Below are 18,901 nucleotides of genomic sequence, written 5' to 3'. Positions count from 1 at the left end.
CGTGGCCAGCGACAGAAATAGCCGCGGCCACGATTATAAATGTTTTGGGTTTTCATACGTTTATTTTAGGTCAATTTATTTTTGGAGAAAACATGTTGAAAACAGGATGTTTTTTCTTCTTGATTGCAGAATTTTGATTTCGGGAATGAGAGAAGAAGGAGGGAAGAAATTAGAGCTTCATAGACGAGAATTTCGAAGCGAGGGCGTTGACATTCCACTGAATGATTTGGCCATCAGCGCCGCCAGTAGCGAAACCGTCGGCGGTTCGGGAGACGGAGAGAATGGTGTTCTTGTGCTTCGTCTTGATCGTTTCGGAGCTGGTAGAAGAGGCCATTCGGTCCATTGCTTGGAACATGGCGCGGCCTGAAAGAACTGAGCCGCCGCTTTTCTTGTCCGAGTCGTCGCACTTGTTGGAGAAGAAGAATCCAGGTCCTTGCAAGTTGAAAACCATCGGATTGCAGTCAAATCCAACGGCGACCACAGCATTTGGCGAGATCCAAGTGCAGTCGGTAAAGGGTAAGAACTGGGTCTTCGTGGCGATCGACGATTCCATCCCTCCTTGGACGAAGGACACGGTAGAATCGTGGCCAATAAATGCGAGTCGCTCACCATCGTCGCTGAAAGAACAGCCATGAATCCAGCCGCCGACGCCAGTGCCGAACTCGCCCATCAGATTCGCGAAGGACATTTTCTTTCCCCAGCTCGTTGCCGCTGGCTTTTCTTCGATCTCTTTGAGATAAGTTGAGAAGACGCGGCATTTGAAATCCGACGTTCCTGCGGCCAGGAGAATGTTGTTTGGATGCCAGGAGAGTGAGAGAACAGATGATCTGATGATTGTAGAAGAGGAGATATGTGAAATGACTTACCGGATCGGCTTTTTGATGTGTTTGCAGACCCACCAGTCGTTGCTCGCTTCGTAGTAGCAGATAGAAATGAGACGGGCGGCCGTTCCGATCGCGAACTTGTTTTCTTGGGGCGACCATTTTACGGTAATGGCGCCTCGCTGGACTCGGATCAGAACCATCACTTGTTTCCATACTCCTTCTGAATGTCACGAGTAAGGCTCTGATCAGCACGTGAACGTATTATTTACGTGTTTACGTAATAACGAGGAAGTTAAAGAAGGAACAAGGATGCTCAAGATGCTGCGGAAACAGCACGGCTTTCTTTCAATCTCTTTCCATCAAAGTGAATTACCGTTATTTTGCTTCCAAACATAAGCGTTTCGATCAGCGCCGCAAGAAACGATCTGGTTGGATTTGGGCGCCCAGCTGACTCCTGTAACTTTGCCAGTATGTTCTCGCAGCTCATCGGTCTAAAATTACAATAAGAAGCTATTATTTTTTGAGAAAAGAGTTTTACCTTCGCCCATTTTCCGGCACCAGTATGTTTGAAAATGTAGATGACAGGATCATTCAGCGACAGTGCAACTTTTGAACGATCGGCGTTGAAGGAAAAGCAGGAAATTGGGCGAGTGCCTAAAGAACGAAGAGAATAGAAAAATGAGATGAAGGGGAGAACTTACTGAATTGGGATTGAAGAGCAGTGGCAGCCATGGTTGTTGGTAACTACGGACTATGGTCAGTCGACGCAGTCTAAAAACGGAAGAAATTATTCACAACTTTTTCTCTATAAAACAAGAACTCCACTGTTGGCAGTGCAAAAACAAAACAAAACTGGGCTATTTTGGAATCAAGAAAGTCTTCTTCTTTTCTTCTATTTTTCACTCGTTGATAATTTCGTTGAGCGTCTCTGTAAGGCTCTCCAAACGATTCGCCTTTTCGAGCATTATTTCATTCTCTTCCTTTAGCGTGTCGTTTTCTTTCTCAAGACCGGAAACGTCGTCGTTGATTGTTTCCAGCAGCTCTTTCAGATCTTCGTTTTCTTCCAAAGTTTCGTTCAGCGCTTTTTCCCGCTCGCTTGCCAGTTCTTTCCAGTAGGCTTCATTTGCTTCAGTAGAAGTCAGATCGGGAGTGGAAGGCTTTGGCTTCTTTATCGCGAAATCTAAAAAGGGAAATGAGAATTTATCAAAATTCAAAAAAATAATGAAGAACGAAGATAAATCGTAATTTTCAATAAAGAAAATTTATCTCTCGAGTTTTCTTTGCGATTTTCGGTCGTATATGGCTTTTTGAGCCAAATAAAAGACCAAATTCAATCAATTTTGCCCAAATTTGATCAAAATTGGTTAAATTCGCGTTTTTTTTTGCTCAAAAAGCCAAATCAGGCCGAAAATCGAAAAGAAAATTCAAGAAAAATCGAAAATTTGGCTATTACTGAAACTTTCTTTGAAGAAAATGACGCTAAAATCTTTCTCTAGTTATTTTTCTCAAAAAAATAATTTTCCATTTTTCTTCTCACCTGTGATTCTCTTCTGCTTATTCATCTCCCCGCCCTCGAGTAAATATAATAAAACTTGGTGAATAATTCTTTCTTCGCGTTTTTCCAGTTTTGGGAATTTCTATTGGCTGCGTGGGTCCGTGGCCAATCTGGCTGGATCGATCCTTTTGGCGCTGCGCCCTCGCTCCAGTTCCACTTTTCTCCTCCGCCTCCAAAATCCCCTAAAATTATTCACTTTTCGCGCGCCAATCGATTTCATGCACTAAATTTCACCGCCAACCGCCAAATTTTAACTACAATTTTCTCAGTTCTAGTCCTGGATTTCTAAAAAAGAGAACTTCCTTGAGAGAATTTTAATAAGAAAATGATTTATTCGAAGAAAATCTTCAATTAATCTTCTTCATAATACAGAATAGGATTGTAGAAAAACATTCCTTTCACCATTATTTTCCTGTGATTTTGCTATTTTTAGCGATTTTTGGCCCTTATTTGATCGTTTTTGACGAAATTAGCCACATTGCCTGTTCATTATTTTCGTCAGTTCCTGCTAATTGCTCGTTATTGCATGTTTCTTATTAAAAAATGATCAAACTTAAACAACAGTAAATTTAAAACTCAAATATCTAATATTCTATTCAGTCTATCAATAATTAACTTTGCCTTCTCCTTTATCTCCCTTACATAATTCAGGTTAAATTCCGTCGGAATCTTATCCCTCTTGAAAATAACCCTAGAACGACCAACCCGTAAAAGCAGTATCTTTTTTGGAGATAAGATAAAGTCTCTCATTTACCCACGGAAATCCAACCGCTCTCATTCTCATTCAAAAGGTCATAGACAAATGGAATTGAAAAATTCTCCCTCTGGATAAATTTCTTCGCGAGTAAACAAATAGCAAGCAAATACTCGTTCAGATTAGTGACTGGGATCGGACCGCCAAATGACAAATTCAAGACCAGAGACGTAAACACAGAATTATTATGAAATGGGTAAGTCGAAAACCCCACTACAGGATAATAAATTCGATTAATCCTTCTCGAACTTGGAAGTTATCACTCGAAACATGCCTCAAGTCCGGTCATTTTCGATGTTAAAAACATGTTCATGAGACCAAGTTTATAATTGATTTTGCTGATTACATAGATTTCAATCTTTAACACGATATATTGGCAATTTCGATTTATTCAATTTCAGGTTTTTCTGTTTCAACTCAACATAAGCCTCCTTCACGGGAAGCTAACAAACTCGTTCGCCATCGAAATCAACCCGGAAAACGGAGCTGAAGCGGCTGAAGAAATCGCAAAGAACTTGGCCGAGAAACATGGATTCGATTATCTCGGACATGTCGTTGGAAATATTTTTCATCTGCGTAAGCGACGGTTAAAGCGATCCGCAACTGGCGAATTTTCTCAAGCTTCGGATTTCAAACTAAAAAAGGAGTTTTTCTTCTATGCTTTTAAAAATCCTATCGCAGTTGATTTATCCACATCCCCAATCGGCAAGGAGCCAAATGTGCTTGGAATCGATCAGCAACGAGTGAAAAAACGCGTGAAGCGGGACCTCCTCGACACTGACTTTTCTCCCAATGATCCGCTGTACGAATACATGTGGTACATGAACCCGGACTTTGAGGACAGAAACGAAAACGCAGTTACGAATGTAGACAGCGATATCCGACATATGAATGTCACCGGAGCGTGGGCCCTAGGAAACGGTTTAAAACGGTCATTTTTCAGTAAATGAAAGGAATCCGTTAATTCTTTCTTCCATCACGAGTTTGGCGACTAATCATTTAGATTCAAAACCGTCGGAAAAGGATACACTGGTCAAGGAGTAGTAGTCACTCTCCTGGATGATGGGATCGAACGGGACCATCCGGACTTGATCAAAAATTATGATGCAAAAGCCTCACGTGATATCAACGGCGGAGACGATGACCCAATGCCTCAGTACAACAGTGAAAACTCGCGTATCAACTTCACCGACGTAAATTCCTACCGAAATCCGACGGAAACTCGTTATCGTCTGACAGAGCAAGTTATTGGCTACAAGAAGGAAAGTAATCGTCACGGGACTCGATGCGCTGGAGAAGTTGCCGGTGAGTTTGGCAATGGAGTTTGCATCCCTGGAATTGCTTATAACGCGAAAATTGGGGGGATCAGAATGCTGGACGGAGATGTAACCGATTTGGTTGAAGGGCAGTCGATTGGTCATAATCCGCAGTACGTGGACATTTATTCCGCAAGCTGGGGGCCTGATGATGACGGCGAAACAGTAATCCGGGCGTTAAATGATATTTTATGATTCCCTTAGGTCGATGGACCAGATCGAGCAGCGCGCACAGCCTTTCACACAGGCGCAATGGACGGACGTAAAGGAAAAGGAAGCATCTTTGTCTGGGCATCTGGCAACGGAGGCCGATACCAGGTGTGTTACAATTTATATACAAAGATGATTGCCAGATGATTTTTTCCACAAACGTAGATATAGTTTGCCGCTCTTTCCAGCTAGCTGCGGGCTACCTGGGCTGCCCAGCCAAGTCCACATCTGTAAACGATGTTTATTTGACGTATTTTTCTTACCTAGGACAACTGCAACTGTGACGGATATACGAATTCAATCTACACCGTCAGCATTTCATCGACCTCGGAGAAAGAAAACGTGCCCTGGTACTCTGAAGCGTGCGCATCTACTCTCGCATCCACTTATTCTTCCGGAGGAATGGGGGAGCGACAAATCGTTACCACAGACTTGAGAAAGATCTGCACCAAAAAGTAAGCACTCATACCACTCTTAATTTGCAATATTTTCAGTCACACTGGTACGTCAGCATCCGCTCCGATCGCTGCAGCAATTCTAGCGCTTGTTTTGGAAGCTAACCCGAATCTAACTTGGCGAGATGTTCAACATCTCATCGTTCATACTTCCAAGAAACGCTTGCTGAAGACGACGGACTGGGCTGTCAACGGCGCTGGCAGGTAAATTCAGTAACTTTCGACTTCGAATCCAAGTCATTTTTTCAGAGATTACTCGCATCATTATGGGTACGGTCTGATGGACGCTGGGGCTCTAGTCTCGTTAGCCGCAAATTGGACCACTGTTCCTGAACAAAGAAAGTGTTCGACTCCAGTTATTACGAAAAGAAAGCAAATGCTCTTCAGCTCGAGCGTGTTCGAAGAAGAGTTTCAGATCAACTCGGAGTGTATCAAGGCGATCCACTACACCGAGCACGTCCTGGCTAAGATTTCGTTGTCTTACCCAAATCGTGGTAGTCTGCGAATCACGCTCGTCTCTCCTAGTGGCACAGTTTCCAACATTCTCGACAGGAGACCGCACGATAAGTCGATGAATGGCTTTACCGGATTTCACTTTCTCACCGTTCACATGTGGGATGAGCGGCCTTACCTAGCGCCGGAGAAACCTTGGCTGATTAGGATTGAAAATTTAGTCGGAGGAAACCTTGGTGGAACGATTGATAAATTTGAACTGATCGTCCATGGAACTGGAAAAGATCAGTACGAGCTTCTCTGCGAGGTATGGAGATTCTCTTCTTCGATTTTACGAATTTTTCAATTAATTTTTAGTCCGAAAAAGCGCAAGTCTTCGACCCAACCCAACAAGCCTGCTTCTCCGACTGTCCCCTCGGAACCTACCGCTCAGACACGAACCTAACCCAGGAGCAAGCCTCCCCCACCGCCGCGCTCAACATTTGCAAGCCATGCAACCCAAACTGCCTCATTTGCACTGGATCCGCCGAAGAAGAGTGCATCTCCAAAAGTTCCCGCTCCAGTTCACGCCCATTACGCAACCCAGGAGCGGTTTTCTTCGTTCTTTTCGTGTTATGTTTTGGTGTTGTTCGTTTTTAGTTGTTAACCGAGCTCCAAGTGCTGAAGTATTTGCTCGCTTTTGGTCGAAAACTAGCATCGCGAAAGCTTATTTCGTCCTCAGTTACGGTTCAATTTATGTCCAACTCTCAGTGTTGTAGAAAATTCTAATGAACCATTTTCCAGGCCTTGAGTTTGTCGAATCAACCTTGAATTCGAGCTCGTTCCGTAAAAGCTTTAGGAGCATGAGACTTTCCCGATTTCGCGATCACAGAGCCCATTGCATGCTTTTTAAACGACTATTTCCAGCACTTATTGATACTGAACTAATTTCGTGCATGTAAAGACTCTTAGAGAATCTCGATTGATCATAATGATCTTCCATTTTTTAAATGAAAAATGGACGATTTCTATTAAAAAATAGAAAACCTCTTCTCCAGCCGAGCCTTACGACATCGTACCCCTTCCTGGGTTCGACTTTGCAGAGCCCAAGCTTGACAAGCTGGTTGTTATCATTATTATTTCTTCATTCTTCACTTTCGCGTTATTTTACTTTATGAAAAAGTCGAAGCGTACTACACACCGTTATCGCCAACTGAGCTGCTCGGGCGCTCGGAATATTGCACGCTGAATCAACTTTCGGTTGAAAATTTGAGAAGGAGAATTTTCAACTGTGCATGTATCTCAATGAATGTCTTCTTGTTTACAGTAAAGTATAAAGTAGTAAATAGTTTTCGTGGAAAGAGCTAAAACTATGTCCACTTTTGTTGATTCAGTTTTGTGAATTCAAACTTTCAAGCTTGATTTTGTTTATAAATATAATTGAATACCTGCTCGTTCAAAATGCTGCTACACATACCAATATAATAAATGAAAAGTAAAAGACGACCAACTTTCCATTTTCTTGTGGAACTCCGGTGCTTCTATCTAAAGCCAAGCTAAGCCAGCTAGTCAAACTAAGTTTGCTTCGAACTATTTCCGTAGGACTGGGCATGTCTGAGGATCAACTCGTGATAGATCATATCCGGCTTTTATCGAGCTGCTCAAATGGAATAATTTTTCAATCATCCAAGCAGGGATGGATAATTTGATTTCAAAATGTTTTTCCATTTTTCGGAGGGATGGAATTCCAGTTTTTCCATTTTTTCCATTTTGGAATGAGAAATCATTCCATTTTCAACTTTTCCCAAAAAAAGTCAGCTCAATTTCGGAATATGGGATTTCCATTTTTTTGGGATTCCAGTTATTCCAAAGTGAGAAATATGTATTTTTGGAAAATGGGATTCCAGTTATTCCATTTTTTAATTCCAGTTATTTCATTTTAGAACTCTGATCTGGCCTCGGAATTCTGACCTGTCTAAAAACCTGAAACAGGTCCTGTTTCCTGTTTTTTGGACCCTGTCCTGTTTCCTGTCTTGCATTTCGAGACCAAAATAAACCTGTAAACAGGCCTGTTAACAGGAAATACAGGAAATACAGGAAAACACGCCTGTATACAGGAACAGCCCTGTAAAAGTGAAACAGGCCTGTTAAAAAATTGCAGGAAAACAGGCGAGAAATGGGGAAGATCAGGTATTTTTCGTAAAAATTTTCTTGGAATTTCTCTCAAATATGTTATAAAGAACCTTTTATAGTTGAAACTGTCTATAGACATGATAATAACGAGAAAAAAATTCTTAATTTTGATTCTTCAAGAAAAAATTAAAACCCTGAAATTTGAGTTTACAGGCCTGCAAAGCCTGCGAAACCTGTAAAACAGGACCTGTTCCTGTGTTTTTTATCCTGTCCTGTTTCCTGTCTTGCAAATGGGCCAAAAAATAAAATCCCTGTTCCTGTCCCTGTTCCTGTTTACAGGATTCCGAGGCCAGACTCTGATCTGCAAAATTGGCGAAACATGGGATTTTCAAGTACTGAAGGGCCGTTCCTCCCCCTTCTCCGTCTTTAAATTTTAAATGAGCTTGACGGCCCGAAGGGCCGTTTCCCCCCTTCCCTGGCTTTAAATTTTAAATTGGCTTGACGGCCCGAAGGGCCGTTTCCCCCCTTCCCTGGCTTTAAATTTTAAATGGGCTTGACGGCCCGAAGGGCCGTTTCCCCCCTTCCCTGGCTTTAAATTTTAAATGGGCTTGATAAAGGTAGCGAACGTTCACCTTATATGTTCGGAAAAATGGGTTCTTTCCCCAACCCCGCCCTCACCTCTTCTTTATAAAAATGAAATTAGTTCTTGTTGAACAATTCTTATGGTTTATTTTTTTAGATCCTTCTTATTTTTATTTATTTGAGTTCTGCCGAGGTAAGGGGTCCTCGAGCGCTAAGTATTCGCAATGAATAAGTTTCAAATGAAAAACGGAAAATGGAATCATTCCTTATTCCATTTTTCAAATCTTGATTTTTTCGTTGCCCTATCAAATTCGGAATTCGGAATGAAAAATTATTTCTTTTTTCCATTTGAAAAAATTGGATTCCAAAATGGGATTCGTCTTCATTCCGATTTCGGAAAAATGGAAAAACTGGAATCCCGCCTTTTAGAAAAATGGAAAAACTTTTTGAAATCAAAATATCCACCCCTGCATCCAAGTCCCAGACAAATTTTAATACTTGAAGATTAGCCGCCAATTCCAAATTAAGGCACTGCTAGTTTTTTAAACGACTGATCACGAGGATCAGTCACGAGGACTGGAAACAGAATATTTCCCGATCTTGAGCAAACGAATAAGAAATTATTAAAATGTGCGGATAATATATTTAGCTTTGAGCGAAAGAAAAAATACATTATTTATAAAATAATATGTACAGCAGGGTTTCTTCAGAAAAAAGTGATAATTCTTTGGCTTCAGTTTTTCAGGTTTTAAAAGAGTGAGTCGAGCTTTACTCGGTTAACCGTCATTGTGTGAGGAAAAAGTAGAAATAAGAATAAATTAAACGAGTGAAGTGTTGAATGAAAAAAGTCTAGTAGTCTACGCGCTGGAAGATTTTAACAGTGCGGACGTAGTTCTGCTCGGTCAGAATTAAAGTCAAATGGAGCTCGCCGTTGATCAGCTCCATCGTCGTGATTTGCGGTCCTTTTGTGCTACCCATGTTGGTAGACGTAACTTTCTTCCCGTCATCGTAGGCGACGGCGTTGACTGTGTCTTCGAAGAAGTTCTTGTACTGCATCATTTTGCCGTTCAAGTTCCACGGCCACTGTTCGTTGTAAACTTGAAAGCCGAAAGAGGTGACATAAATCCGTTGAGAATACTCCCTAGAAACAAAGAGTTAATCGGCAGAAAGGATGAGTTTAAACTTACCCTTCGCTCGTTTTGGTAATTTCCATGTTGGGATTGAACTTGTGCGCCATGTTGATATGCATTTGCGTGTTTCCTTCGAGCGTCATGTACTCTTCCATGTTTTCAGTCCGAACTTGTTTCCATTTTCCGACGAGGGAGTCCATCAATCGTTCATTCTTCGCCAGAGCAGGAGCTCGGAGATTCACGTCCTCATCATCGCTGAGAAGATACGATTCTTCGCCAGATCCTTCCGCGACGTTTTGACAGTGGTACAGTTCGTTTTCCAGTTGCGAAATTTTAGCCTCCGCGAGTTCCAACGCCGGTGGTCCTGAAAGATGTGTTAATTGGGATCCTATAATTAAGAAAAAGAGCGCGATTTAATAGTCGTCTGACAAATCGTAAAATAGACGATTTTGAAAAGACTATCTCATGATTCTCAGAATAGGCCGACTCAACCAATACATACCATTCATTTTAGTCATGAGTATCAAAATCGTAATGACGATGGTACACGTGACTGCAAGTCCAGCGGCGCAGAATGAACTCGTGCAGAATTTGAACTTCTTCTTGAGCGAAGAGGAGGCCATTTTCTGAAAGAACAGAGTTAGACGTTTTTCAACCCTCTTTCTTCCCAACCCTCTCATTTTCGAGAAGACTGGAGTTCTCCTCATTTTCCTCTCCTGCCATTTTTTGGTTCAGAAAAATTTTGAAGCTATTGAAGCTTTTTGCTGTCACGAGTTTTGATCAGGGGAGGTTTCAAATTTGAAAAGCACTGTGATCTCTGGAAAGAGAGCCACACAAAGGGGACCTCCTTCTGAGCATCTCGCACTCTCATCACGGTCAACGCCTTTGTTGTGCCTCTCACAGCTCTGCTAATTGATAAAATGCTCGACGAGCTTGATAAAAGCAAAACTGCTGAGTTGGGTTTATTTCTGACGTAAACTCTTATCTGTTCAGAAGTGAACCGGCACGTGACCGGGCCCCGGTGGGAGTGGTCCTGGTCAGAAGAAAGAGTGGGTTCGTGTGACGAACTCATACTAATTAAACTCAAACTATAAAAGAAGTAATTTGCAGATTTTGAAGGGCAGTAGTTATGGCCACGGAATCGCAAAGCTACCTTTTATAGACCGGATCTACAAGAGTAGACCTGCTAATTTTCCTTCGGAAAAACATTCCCAGGAAAAAAAACCCGAAAAAAGACGGCCAGACTTGGGCAATTTAGACTTCAATGAGTCTTAATTGTCATTACAATCAGTAATTTACCTTACGAGACGTCGTAAAACTCAACTCAAAGTCATTGACCTTGATGGATTCAAAATTGTCCTCCTTCATTTTTTGTTTTCTCTTTCTTAGAAACCCTGCTATGGATTCTGAGCTGACCCCATTCAGTTGTTCTTGAAAAAACTTTCTAGAAAATGAAAGCCATTCAATTGAAGGCAAGTTGAAGCTTCTCTTGAGATCTGGCGAGTCGAGTAAATTGAGTAGGCTTCACTTCGACAAGAGCTTCGTTTCGACAGAGCTTCACTTGGACAAAAGCTTCACTTTGACAACATTTTAAGAAGGTCCTTTTTATGAATTTGATAAACGATACCCAAAGCGAAAGTAACAGTTTTCATAAAATTGGCAAGTAACTTACATTAATATCCGATAAAATAAATTTATCGGTGAAAAAACTGTATTTGTTTATTTTTAAATCAAGAAAAACATCTGATAGTGTCTATTATCCTTAAAATTTCGCAATAATTAGTTATTATTTATTACGTTATTTATAAATAATCGTTTTTCATATTCGCCTAAAGGTTGTCCAAGTGAAGCTTTTGTCAAAGTGAAGCTCTGTCGAAATGAAGCTCTTGTCCAAGTGAAGCCTACTCAAGTAAATTCAGTCAGTAAATAGGCTAATTAGCACGAGGGATTAGACTCGATTGAGTCTACAAAAACGAACTCTACTGATGAAGGATTTTCAAAGGGAGCGTAGACTCAAAGTTGACGCATTTTTAATAAACGCGCGCTCCCAAGCGTAGGTAATTTAGGGGAGGCTTAATTAAATGCAAATTAGTAATGTTATTGTTTTTGATTTTACAAATAAAAATAGCCCCCAGTATCACCTTCAATTTTGCCAGCAGGTCACTGTAGATCAGCCTGTGTTGAATTAAAAGGTCAAGGAGAGGAAGGAACCTTACTTAGAAGCTACAGTAGTATTGTTACTTACGTTTTTCATGATGAAGTCGTATTTATTCCCAACCTCTATGTCTGCGTTTGTAAAGGACTGCGTCTCGTTGTCGTTTTCTGTTATTTTCAATTTCATATTTTTTGCTTTGTTTTGAAAATTTATTTATTCAGCGGTTCTCTCGCTTTTTGGACTTGGGTTTTGTCGTTTTTTTAAGCTGCCTCAAAAAATCTCTGATCTTGATTGTGCGCCTTTGAGTCTTTTTAACGGCGCTGGCGGGAGGGCGCAAAAAGCATGTTTCCTTGCTTTATGGAGGACGCTGCTCGTGGTGCACCTATTTGGTTTATGATTAGGCCACGCGGAAGTGTTATTCCTGATTGTCGTTTTTAGCCTTCTCTTTATTATTTTCCTTGTTGCTGATGTGAACTTGTCAGACTTTCTTTCTTTTCTTTCAAGTTCAACAAGCTATTGGATAAACAATGACGCTACCTTATTGAAAAAGAAAAAGACATCAAGGATCACAAATTAAAAACTAATTCAGACATCACAAGGGAAAATAAGGAAGAAAGCTACGTAAAATTGGTGATTAGTAAATGTCCCGAAAAAAAGGCAGACAAAACTCGAGACGGTTCGGTATTTTGCCCGGGGAAATTCTTAGAAAGCTTCTTTTCTAGGAAGTCTTATGATAGAAAATCTGTTCATCGTTATCCAGATTTTGATCAATTTATGTCATAAAAAATGGGCCAAGCCAAGCCCCATTTCTTTCATTTGAAAACACAGCAACCGGAAATAAATCATCCTCAAAAACAATCTTTTTCAAACTCAACCAGAAAGTTAATCATGGAAAATGATGTGCAAAAGAGTAGTAGGAATTTCTTGAGTAATAAATTTACGAATGGCTGTTTGAAAATCATAAATCGACAAATAAAAAGATTCTGATTAGAGCATCACAAGAGCCCATCAAATGACTAAAGCGCTGGGCCGTACTACAATGTAAATTTATTCAAAATTACTCAAGTTTGTCAAATGAGCACGGCCATATTCTCACCGCGCCATTAGCATACCAATTGATGAATCTGGTGAATCACAAAGCGCTCCCTGAAGCCCCTAAAAGGTCCTTACCCTGAGATAGGAAAAAGCCAAATAATGAAAATGTGCCCACATAAATTTCATAAAACGAAATAGCTTAGAATGCTCTCGAAATGACCATTTACTGATTCAGCTACCGCCTTGGGGGAAGGCCAATGCTCCTTCCGAGTAAATAATCCCTTTTTTTATGACACAATATATTTACAATTGGCCCATTCCTTTTTCCGTTACATGAAGTGTTTATTAAACCTTTTAATCTTCATTTTTATACATCCAACTCATGGCGGTTTTACAATTTATGGAGCAGGAGGACGCTCGAATTCCAGAGAAGTCGAAACGCGGCCATTTAAGCCTGTGAGAGCGGATGTAAAGAGGGAATTCGGAATCAAGAAACCACTCATTATCGAAAGGCCTCCAACAAAAGCACCGAACGCTGCTGCTCCGCCTCCAGCTCAGAGCTCTAGGTCGTTCCCTTCACGAAGTTTTAATTCGCAGAATCAGGCCCCTTCAAGCAGCGGACCGAGTTTTCAACGATCTTCAGGGCCCTCATCAAGTTCTCTCGTTTCAAAAGTATCGAAGCCATCATCAGGTGGTGGTTGGCAGCCTTCAAGTTGGTCTTCTGCAAGAAAACCGTCGAGTCCTCATCATGGACCGTCTTTCAAAGAGCTTGGAAAACTTGGAGGAGGAATCGATCCAGCCAGATCATCAGCTTCTAGACAAACTTCCAGTTTTTCCAGCCAAGAATCAAGTTCTTTCAGCTACACTTCCTCTGTATCAGAAGCAAACGGATGGAAAGGGGTATCTCAAACTCAACCAACTGCATCATCATTCGACCGACTAGATAGATTCATTCCGCAAGAGAATATTCGAAGCTCGAATACGGTCAATGCTCCCTCAGCTCGTGAACCGCAGGGTCTTCCAGAATGGAACGGAGCCAATCTCTGGGATCAAGGAGGAACACCAGCGCCCACAGGACCATCTTGGAGGACGACTCGGCCCACCATCCCGCCGACAACTCAAAGTACGAAGATTTACGCACCAACAACTAGAGCTCCTATCTTTTTTCAAACGCAGAAGTTTCAATTCGATTCTTCGTCGCGCTTGGAAAGTGCTAGAAGACAATTGCTCCAGCAAAGTCAGCAAAACGAACGAATGGCAGAGGCGCGAAACTCCGATACATTCCTTGAGCGATATTCTTCTGGCCCGCAGCAAACCGCTGGCTTTTCTTCGAATGGAAACGGAGAACGCAGCTTGCTAAACTATCAGGATCGTGGTTTCCTATAAAAAAAGCGTAATAATCAGCAGAGTTACCTTCAGAAGAAATGATTTTGACGTTATTTATTTAGGAAACCATGATTAAGAATTCCTACCGTTCGGATGATGTTCGAAGTGGAATGGTCTCACAGTCACGAGGAGAGGTCCGAATCGAAAAGCCGCCAGAAGTTCGAACGACAGGAAATCCGTTCAACGCTGAAGTTTCCGACCAGTGGGAAGGAGAGACAGAAGGAGCACTATTCCATGCCATGGGAGAAAAAGACAGACAGGAGTTCAAAAATAAAAATCCTGACAAATACGTAGACTTGGACGGCGACGGCGTGCTTGAATTTGACCCTGACATGCCAGACTATCCCAACTACAAATTTTTTACAGAGACGAGATGGGAGTCAGATACAGACGGCGGATACATTGGCATTCTTTACGTCCCTGTCACTCGAGATGTTGATGGCTGGTCAATGACGCTGAAGTTTTCAATGCCGATCTCGAAACTAGAAAATTGGGAATACGAGCCGACAGTCCAAAGCCCGTCCGATGGAGTAACAGCCATGCTGCACAACAACCACTGGAACGGCGTGCGACTTCAGGGAACAATGATGCGAATGCGAATCATGGTCGAGTTCGATCGAACTCCTGGGATGCCTCCTGGAATGATTCCTCAACCGGCCGTAGCTCTTTTGGGGACAATTTGGTATCCCGACGGATCAAACGCTAACTACGACGAGGGCATTTCCCGAAATATAGTCAGTTACAACGAGGGCTTCTCAAATTTGCCCAAGCCAGAAGGGGCCTCATCTGTAAAGTCGTATACAGATCCAGTCAATGACAGAAAGCAACAAGCTGATTCTCAAGCCGAAAGTATCAAATGGAACAATGCAGCTATGTTTAAAGATAATTACAGATCCCAATTATCCTGGCTCGACTCATCTTTATTTGGGCGTGACCCGACAGAGGCTCCACAGCCGAAAACAACTGCTGATCCGTACGCAAACTTGAGCTCAAACCTGATCAAGGGAATGTCTGAAGGAGGCAACAACATCAACTTCAGTGGAAATCTTGCCGGTGTATCTGGAGTTTTCAATTCACGAGCGCAACAAACGCTAAATGAAATCAATCAGCGACTGAAGCTACTCGAAGAAAGCACCCAGACAGAAATTATCATGAATTCCTTTGGTGAAGTAAGGAAAGGGGCCAATGGAGAATCTGAATATTTCAGCTTAGTCTCAACAGCAAAATTTTATTGATTTTTTTTCTCAATTCATGGAGAGAATGAAAAAGATATGGCCCCGTAAAAGAACAACGCGACCGACAACAACAACGACTACCGTGCCAACAACAAAGAGGACCTTTACAAAGTGCGAAAAACGCAGCATTGCGGAGAAAATGCGATGCAAAACGGTATTCAGTAACTTGATTCATCTCCGTAACTAAGAATGATTCAAGCCAAGCTGTTTTCGACACGCGTGCCTTGAAAATGGGGATTTCAGCCCGAGTCAGTGCTGGCCAAAGATGAACCTATGTTGGTGTGTGACAATAGACGGGCTGAAGTTATCGACGACTATCAGAAGGATGTTCAAATTCGACTCGTCTAGTTGTCAATTGACGTATGACCCCACTGGAATTGGCAGTTCCAGGGCGCAGTCAGTGCTTTCTTCAGAAGGCTATTACAAGAGTTATGATGCGCATGGCTCTCCAGAACATCCCACTCCTTCTCATGTCGTCTCGGAGACATCATCTGACACCCAAGTTCAAGGAAAGGTAGTTACATAGCAGAACCTACATTTTGCTGATCAAACATAATTTCTATCCAAAAAGAGTAACTGAAGCTCCTACGCCTCGTCCTACTGTCAAGTTTGAACGGTACTCTTGTCATGATTGGACGTCCATTATCAAACTTTCTTCACTCTTTTACTTTTCTCAAATGTCTGGAAAGGGAATCGGCTGTAAAAGCAAATGTTTTAAAAGAGTTTGATTAATATTAAAAACAAAACACTAATCTGAAGCCGCCGTCAAGTTGCCTATCGATCATCCTGTCCGTTGGCGGCTGAGCGCACACGAAAACGATGGTCGACCATGTGGGGTGGATCTTAGTGGAGGCTTTTACGACTGTAAAACCATTATCAATAGCCTTTCAATAACAATTTCTTAAGCTGGCGACTTTATGAAATACACCTTCCCGTTGGCGTGGACGATGACGATGCTCTCCTGGGGCGCAATTGAACATAGGAAAGGCTACAACTTACTGATTGAAAGCGACATTAATATCAATTCTAACAGCCTCTCAAAGATCAACACTTGAGAGTGTTGGGCGTTGGGCAGACCTGTCGAAAATCATAACGCATGGAGCAGAATATTTGCTCAAAACAAATCCGTCCCCTAGAGAGGTCTATGCCATCGTAGGAGATCCTGAAATTGATCATCAATACTGGGGACGGCCCCAGGAAAGGTTTTCTACTCAGTGCTTCGCCTATCATTTATAAGGAACTTCTATGATTTCCATTGCCTAATGATCATGGCCTAATGATGATTCTTTCTTTTTCTGTGCTGACCTGACATAACTTTTCCGTTTCAATTTATGACAGATCTGATAGGTTTCCCAGTCAGTGCTTCTTCAGAATATAATTTTCCGCGATCTACTTTTGTCAGTAAAGACGACACAAATCCCGGAAGCTGGAGCTTAAAATCATCATCTGCGTCATCTGAGGTTCTTACTTTATACTAGCGCAAGTTTTCCATGAGATAGAGCACTGAGAAAACCGCCGGACAGGACCAAAACAGTGTTCGCCCATGCCTGAAAGTGACGCAGTGGACTCACGGAACGGACCTTGCTGCTGAAGTAGCTGGTGCGCTGGCTGCAGCTTCCATGGTCGTGTCGGATGAGACCCTGGCTTCCAAGTGTTGGTTTAAGGCTAAAGAAATTTACGATTATGGCGATAAACACAGGGGCAAGTACTCCGATGTAGTTCGCGAGGTCAAAGATTAGAGTTTGATAATCTCTTTGTAAATTTCAAAATAACATTCTTGAACAATTTCATTTTCTTCAAACTTCATCAGATTACTACCCATCTAACGATTACACTGATGAGCTGGCTTGGGGAGCATTGTGGCTTTACAAGGCCTCAAAGGTATTTTGACTAATAAAGGCATTTGACGAGGTCGATTCTAAAATATTTCAAGACTGAAATCGACAAAATAAAGTACATGAACAGGAAAGGATAGAAAATGAAAAAAGAACCCTATTTCCATATTTGACTTTCTATCTCCTGAAAGAGCGAAATCCGCATACTCTGTATTCCAACTCGATAAAAGAGTCGACTCCTTTAACTGGGACCAAAAACATGCTGGAGTCCAACTTTTGATGGCAGAGCTGAATCCCGACAATGCAAAGTATAAAGCGGATATCAGTACATTCTGCGATTATAACATGCCAACTGGAGGTGCAAAGTACACTCCTGGAGGACTGTTGTTCATCGAAAAGTGGGGTGTTCTACGCCATGCGCTGAACATCGCATACATCTGTCTCCGAGCTGGGACGCTGATGGGAATGGACTCGATACGTCAGTCGAATTATAGAAAATTTGCCATGTCGCAGGTAAAGTGGAATCACTGAGACTATCCTCGCCAGCTGAGTCTGTCGGTCTGCCGGTCATCTGCAGACGAGTCATTCTCCGATAGGCTTGGAAATGCCGCAATATAACCGCTGATTCCGAGCGGCCGAGGGGAGTCCTAGACTCAGCTGTGAAGAAAGCGTCTATAAATAGTGTCTATATGTTCTAATTCAGCTTGACTACATATTGGGCGGACAAGGAAGAAGTTTCTTGGTCGGCTATGGAAAAAACTTTCCTGACCGTCCACACCATCGGGCTGCAAGCTGCTCTCTTATAGGACCATGCAGCTGGGAAGCATACAGGGTAGGAAAATATTCTTTCCAAAGTTCAAAATACATTTCTTTCAGAACGATCGACCTAATCCACAAGTTCTCCTCGGCGCGCTCGTCGGAGGTCCTGATGAGAACGATATCTTTGTCAATAACCGAACAGACTTCGTGAGGAACGAAGTTGCATTAGGTACATTCATCCCTTGAACTGCCCAATAATGCTTTTTTGAGATTACAACGCAGGAATAACGTCGATAGCAGCGCTGATGCTGGACCTTGAGCGCGGCAATGTCGGCTGAAATCCTGGAAGAGACTGTATTGAATATTCTTTGCTCGGGACTTAATTTAATAAAATTGCACTCTCCTGATCTATAATTAAATCCCGCCCTCGTTGCACGAGCTAATCAGGCTTAATGAAACAGCTCCTCTATCTGCAGACTGCACAGTCCTCCTCTTGAATGGTAAATTTGCCGATCATAATAAAAGGAAGCCCGTTTGAGCTTTTAATTGGAATGAAAAAAGCTCAGACTGGAAGCGTGTGTATTTAAAGAAAGCTCATCTAAATCCTACATAAAACTTTTCCGTCACTTTTTGAGCCACCCAGATTGGGCGAAAATTCGCTCTGGCTTTAGAAAAATCATTGCGGATTTGTCTAACCCGGGCGCCACTGATATAAGCTACCAACTGGTGCGCTTAGCCTGATCCCGCTGGATATGGCTCGAGCTCATACTGGCTCTGTTGAGATCATCGCCAAAGAATGGAGAAAGAAAGCAACTCACCTAGAAATATAGATAGTGAGTAGTAGGGGGCTCAAAGCGGCTCAAGAAAAGTGTACAGATATCTGCCAAAAATCGTCATGTTCAGCGCTAAGCAAGACGAGTTTTCGCATGAAGCAGCAAGTTGCCAAGAGCTCAGCTGGTTGTCGTAGCGGACCCTCTACACCTGGCGCGGACCAGGCGAGCGCCGAGTTCTACATTCAAAAGCATTCTATAGCTCGTTTCTTCATTTTCCTTCCGACTCATCGGAAATCCAAATCGAGCACATTTTCAAATGATATAAACAGGAT

The 18,901-nt window shown here is 42.2% G+C and overlaps 5 protein-coding genes across 6 annotated transcripts; 3 read left to right on the top strand and 2 right to left on the bottom strand.

Moving 5' to 3' along the window:
• Window positions 1-51: 51 nt before the first annotated feature.
• LOC145705552 (actin-related protein 2/3 complex subunit 1A-like) lies at window positions 52-2,439 on the bottom strand. Its single transcript, XM_081783038.1, has 6 exons — window positions 2,362-2,439; window positions 1,526-2,004; window positions 1,363-1,478; window positions 1,198-1,315; window positions 867-1,044; window positions 52-827 (listed from the first exon to the last, which is right to left on the bottom strand). Exons 2-6 carry the CDS (start codon window positions 1,554-1,556, stop codon window positions 170-172), a joined length of 1,101 nt encoding a protein of 366 aa, XP_081639164.1. The 5' UTR covers window positions 1,557-2,004; window positions 2,362-2,439; the 3' UTR covers window positions 52-169.
• Window positions 2,440-3,218: 779 nt separating this feature from the next.
• On the top strand, window positions 3,219-4,083 carry LOC145705551 (furin-like). The gene is made up of 3 exons (XM_081783037.1): window positions 3,219-3,329; window positions 3,535-3,754; window positions 3,815-4,083. Exons 1-3 carry the CDS (start codon window positions 3,321-3,323, stop codon window positions 4,081-4,083), a joined length of 498 nt encoding a protein of 165 aa, XP_081639163.1. The 5' UTR covers window positions 3,219-3,320.
• A 196-nt stretch (window positions 4,084-4,279) lies between these two features.
• Window positions 4,280-7,046, top strand: LOC145705550 (furin-like). The gene is made up of 7 exons (XM_081783036.1): window positions 4,280-4,614; window positions 4,654-4,767; window positions 4,927-5,114; window positions 5,154-5,318; window positions 5,364-5,874; window positions 5,925-6,158; window positions 6,610-7,046. Exons 1-7 carry the CDS (start codon window positions 4,282-4,284, stop codon window positions 6,793-6,795), a joined length of 1,731 nt encoding a protein of 576 aa, XP_081639162.1. The 5' UTR covers window positions 4,280-4,281; the 3' UTR covers window positions 6,796-7,046.
• Window positions 7,047-8,865: 1,819 nt separating this feature from the next.
• LOC145702350 (uncharacterized) lies at window positions 8,866-12,016 on the bottom strand. 2 transcript variants are annotated; one of them, XM_081779573.1, is made up of 4 exons: window positions 10,691-10,817; window positions 9,894-10,017; window positions 9,449-9,755; window positions 8,866-9,402 (listed from the first exon to the last, which is right to left on the bottom strand). In XM_081779573.1, the coding sequence occupies exons 1-4, from the start codon at window positions 10,757-10,759 to the stop codon at window positions 9,111-9,113; spliced, it is 792 nt and encodes a 263-aa protein (XP_081635699.1). In that variant the 5' UTR covers window positions 10,760-10,817; the 3' UTR covers window positions 8,866-9,110. The 2 variants fall into 2 exon arrangements, with proteins under 2 accessions (XP_081635699.1, XP_081635698.1); XM_081779572.1 differs by lacking the exon at window positions 10,691-10,817 and adding an exon at window positions 11,637-12,016 and having other exon boundaries at window positions 8,868-9,402.
• A 3,938-nt stretch (window positions 12,017-15,954) lies between these two features.
• LOC145701553 (endoglucanase E-4-like) lies at window positions 15,955-18,194 on the top strand (the record flags this gene model as incomplete). Its single annotated transcript, XM_081778767.1, is given in 10 exon segments — window positions 15,955-16,066; window positions 16,109-16,189; window positions 16,236-16,354; window positions 16,702-16,942; window positions 17,013-17,083; window positions 17,136-17,155; window positions 17,229-17,550; window positions 17,741-17,869; window positions 17,914-18,025; window positions 18,067-18,194. Coding segments are annotated over 10 exon segments (1,275 nt in total), but the record flags the coding sequence as incomplete, so codon positions are not given.
• Window positions 18,195-18,901: the final 707 nt, after the last annotated feature.

The sequence above is a fragment of the Oikopleura dioica genome, chromosome PAR, assembly GCF_907165135.1.
Source record: "Oikopleura dioica chromosome PAR, OKI2018_I68_1.0, whole genome shotgun sequence".
Lineage (NCBI taxonomy): Eukaryota > Metazoa > Chordata > Appendicularia > Copelata > Oikopleuridae > Oikopleura > Oikopleura dioica.
Note: the sequence above shows the minus strand (reverse complement) of the source record. Positions and strands in the feature narration are given on the sequence as shown.

What these genes read in the sequence shown, in the direction of transcription:
- LOC145705552 (XM_081783038.1), bottom strand. Translation starts at nt 1,556, where the DNA reads ATGGCTGCCACTGCTCTTCAATCCCAATTCA. An exon ending in TGCTCTTCAATCCCAATTCA is followed by an intron (nt 1,479 to 1,525) that starts GTAAGTTCTCCC and finishes TTCGTTCTTTAG; the next exon opens with GCACTCGCCCAATTTCCTGC. An exon ending in TGTTTGGAAGCAAAATAACG is followed by an intron (nt 1,045 to 1,197) that starts GTAATTCACTTT and finishes CGTGACATTCAG; the next exon opens with AAGGAGTATGGAAACAAGTG.
- LOC145705551 (XM_081783037.1), top strand. An exon ending in AACTGGCGAATTTTCTCAAG is followed by an intron (nt 3,755 to 3,814) that starts CTTCGGATTTCA and finishes ATCCTATCGCAG; the next exon opens with TTGATTTATCCACATCCCCA.
- LOC145705550 (XM_081783036.1), top strand. Translation starts at nt 4,282, where the DNA reads ATGCCTCAGTACAACAGTGAAAACTCGCGTATCAACTTCACCGACGTA. An exon ending in AGAAAGATCTGCACCAAAAA is followed by an intron (nt 5,115 to 5,153) that starts GTAAGCACTCAT and finishes CAATATTTTCAG; the next exon opens with TCACACTGGTACGTCAGCAT. An exon ending in GCTGTCAACGGCGCTGGCAG is followed by an intron (nt 5,319 to 5,363) that starts GTAAATTCAGTA and finishes TCATTTTTTCAG; the next exon opens with AGATTACTCGCATCATTATG.
- LOC145702350 (XM_081779572.1), bottom strand. Translation starts at nt 11,732, where the DNA reads ATGAAATTGAAAATAACAGAAAACGACAACGAGACGCAGTCCTTTACA. An exon ending in ACTCATGACTAAAATGAATG is followed by an intron (nt 9,756 to 9,893) that starts GTATGTATTGGT and finishes CACATCTTTCAG; the next exon opens with GACCACCGGCGTTGGAACTC. An exon ending in ATTACCAAAACGAGCGAAGG is followed by an intron (nt 9,403 to 9,448) that starts GTAAGTTTAAAC and finishes CTTTGTTTCTAG; the next exon opens with GGAGTATTCTCAACGGATTT.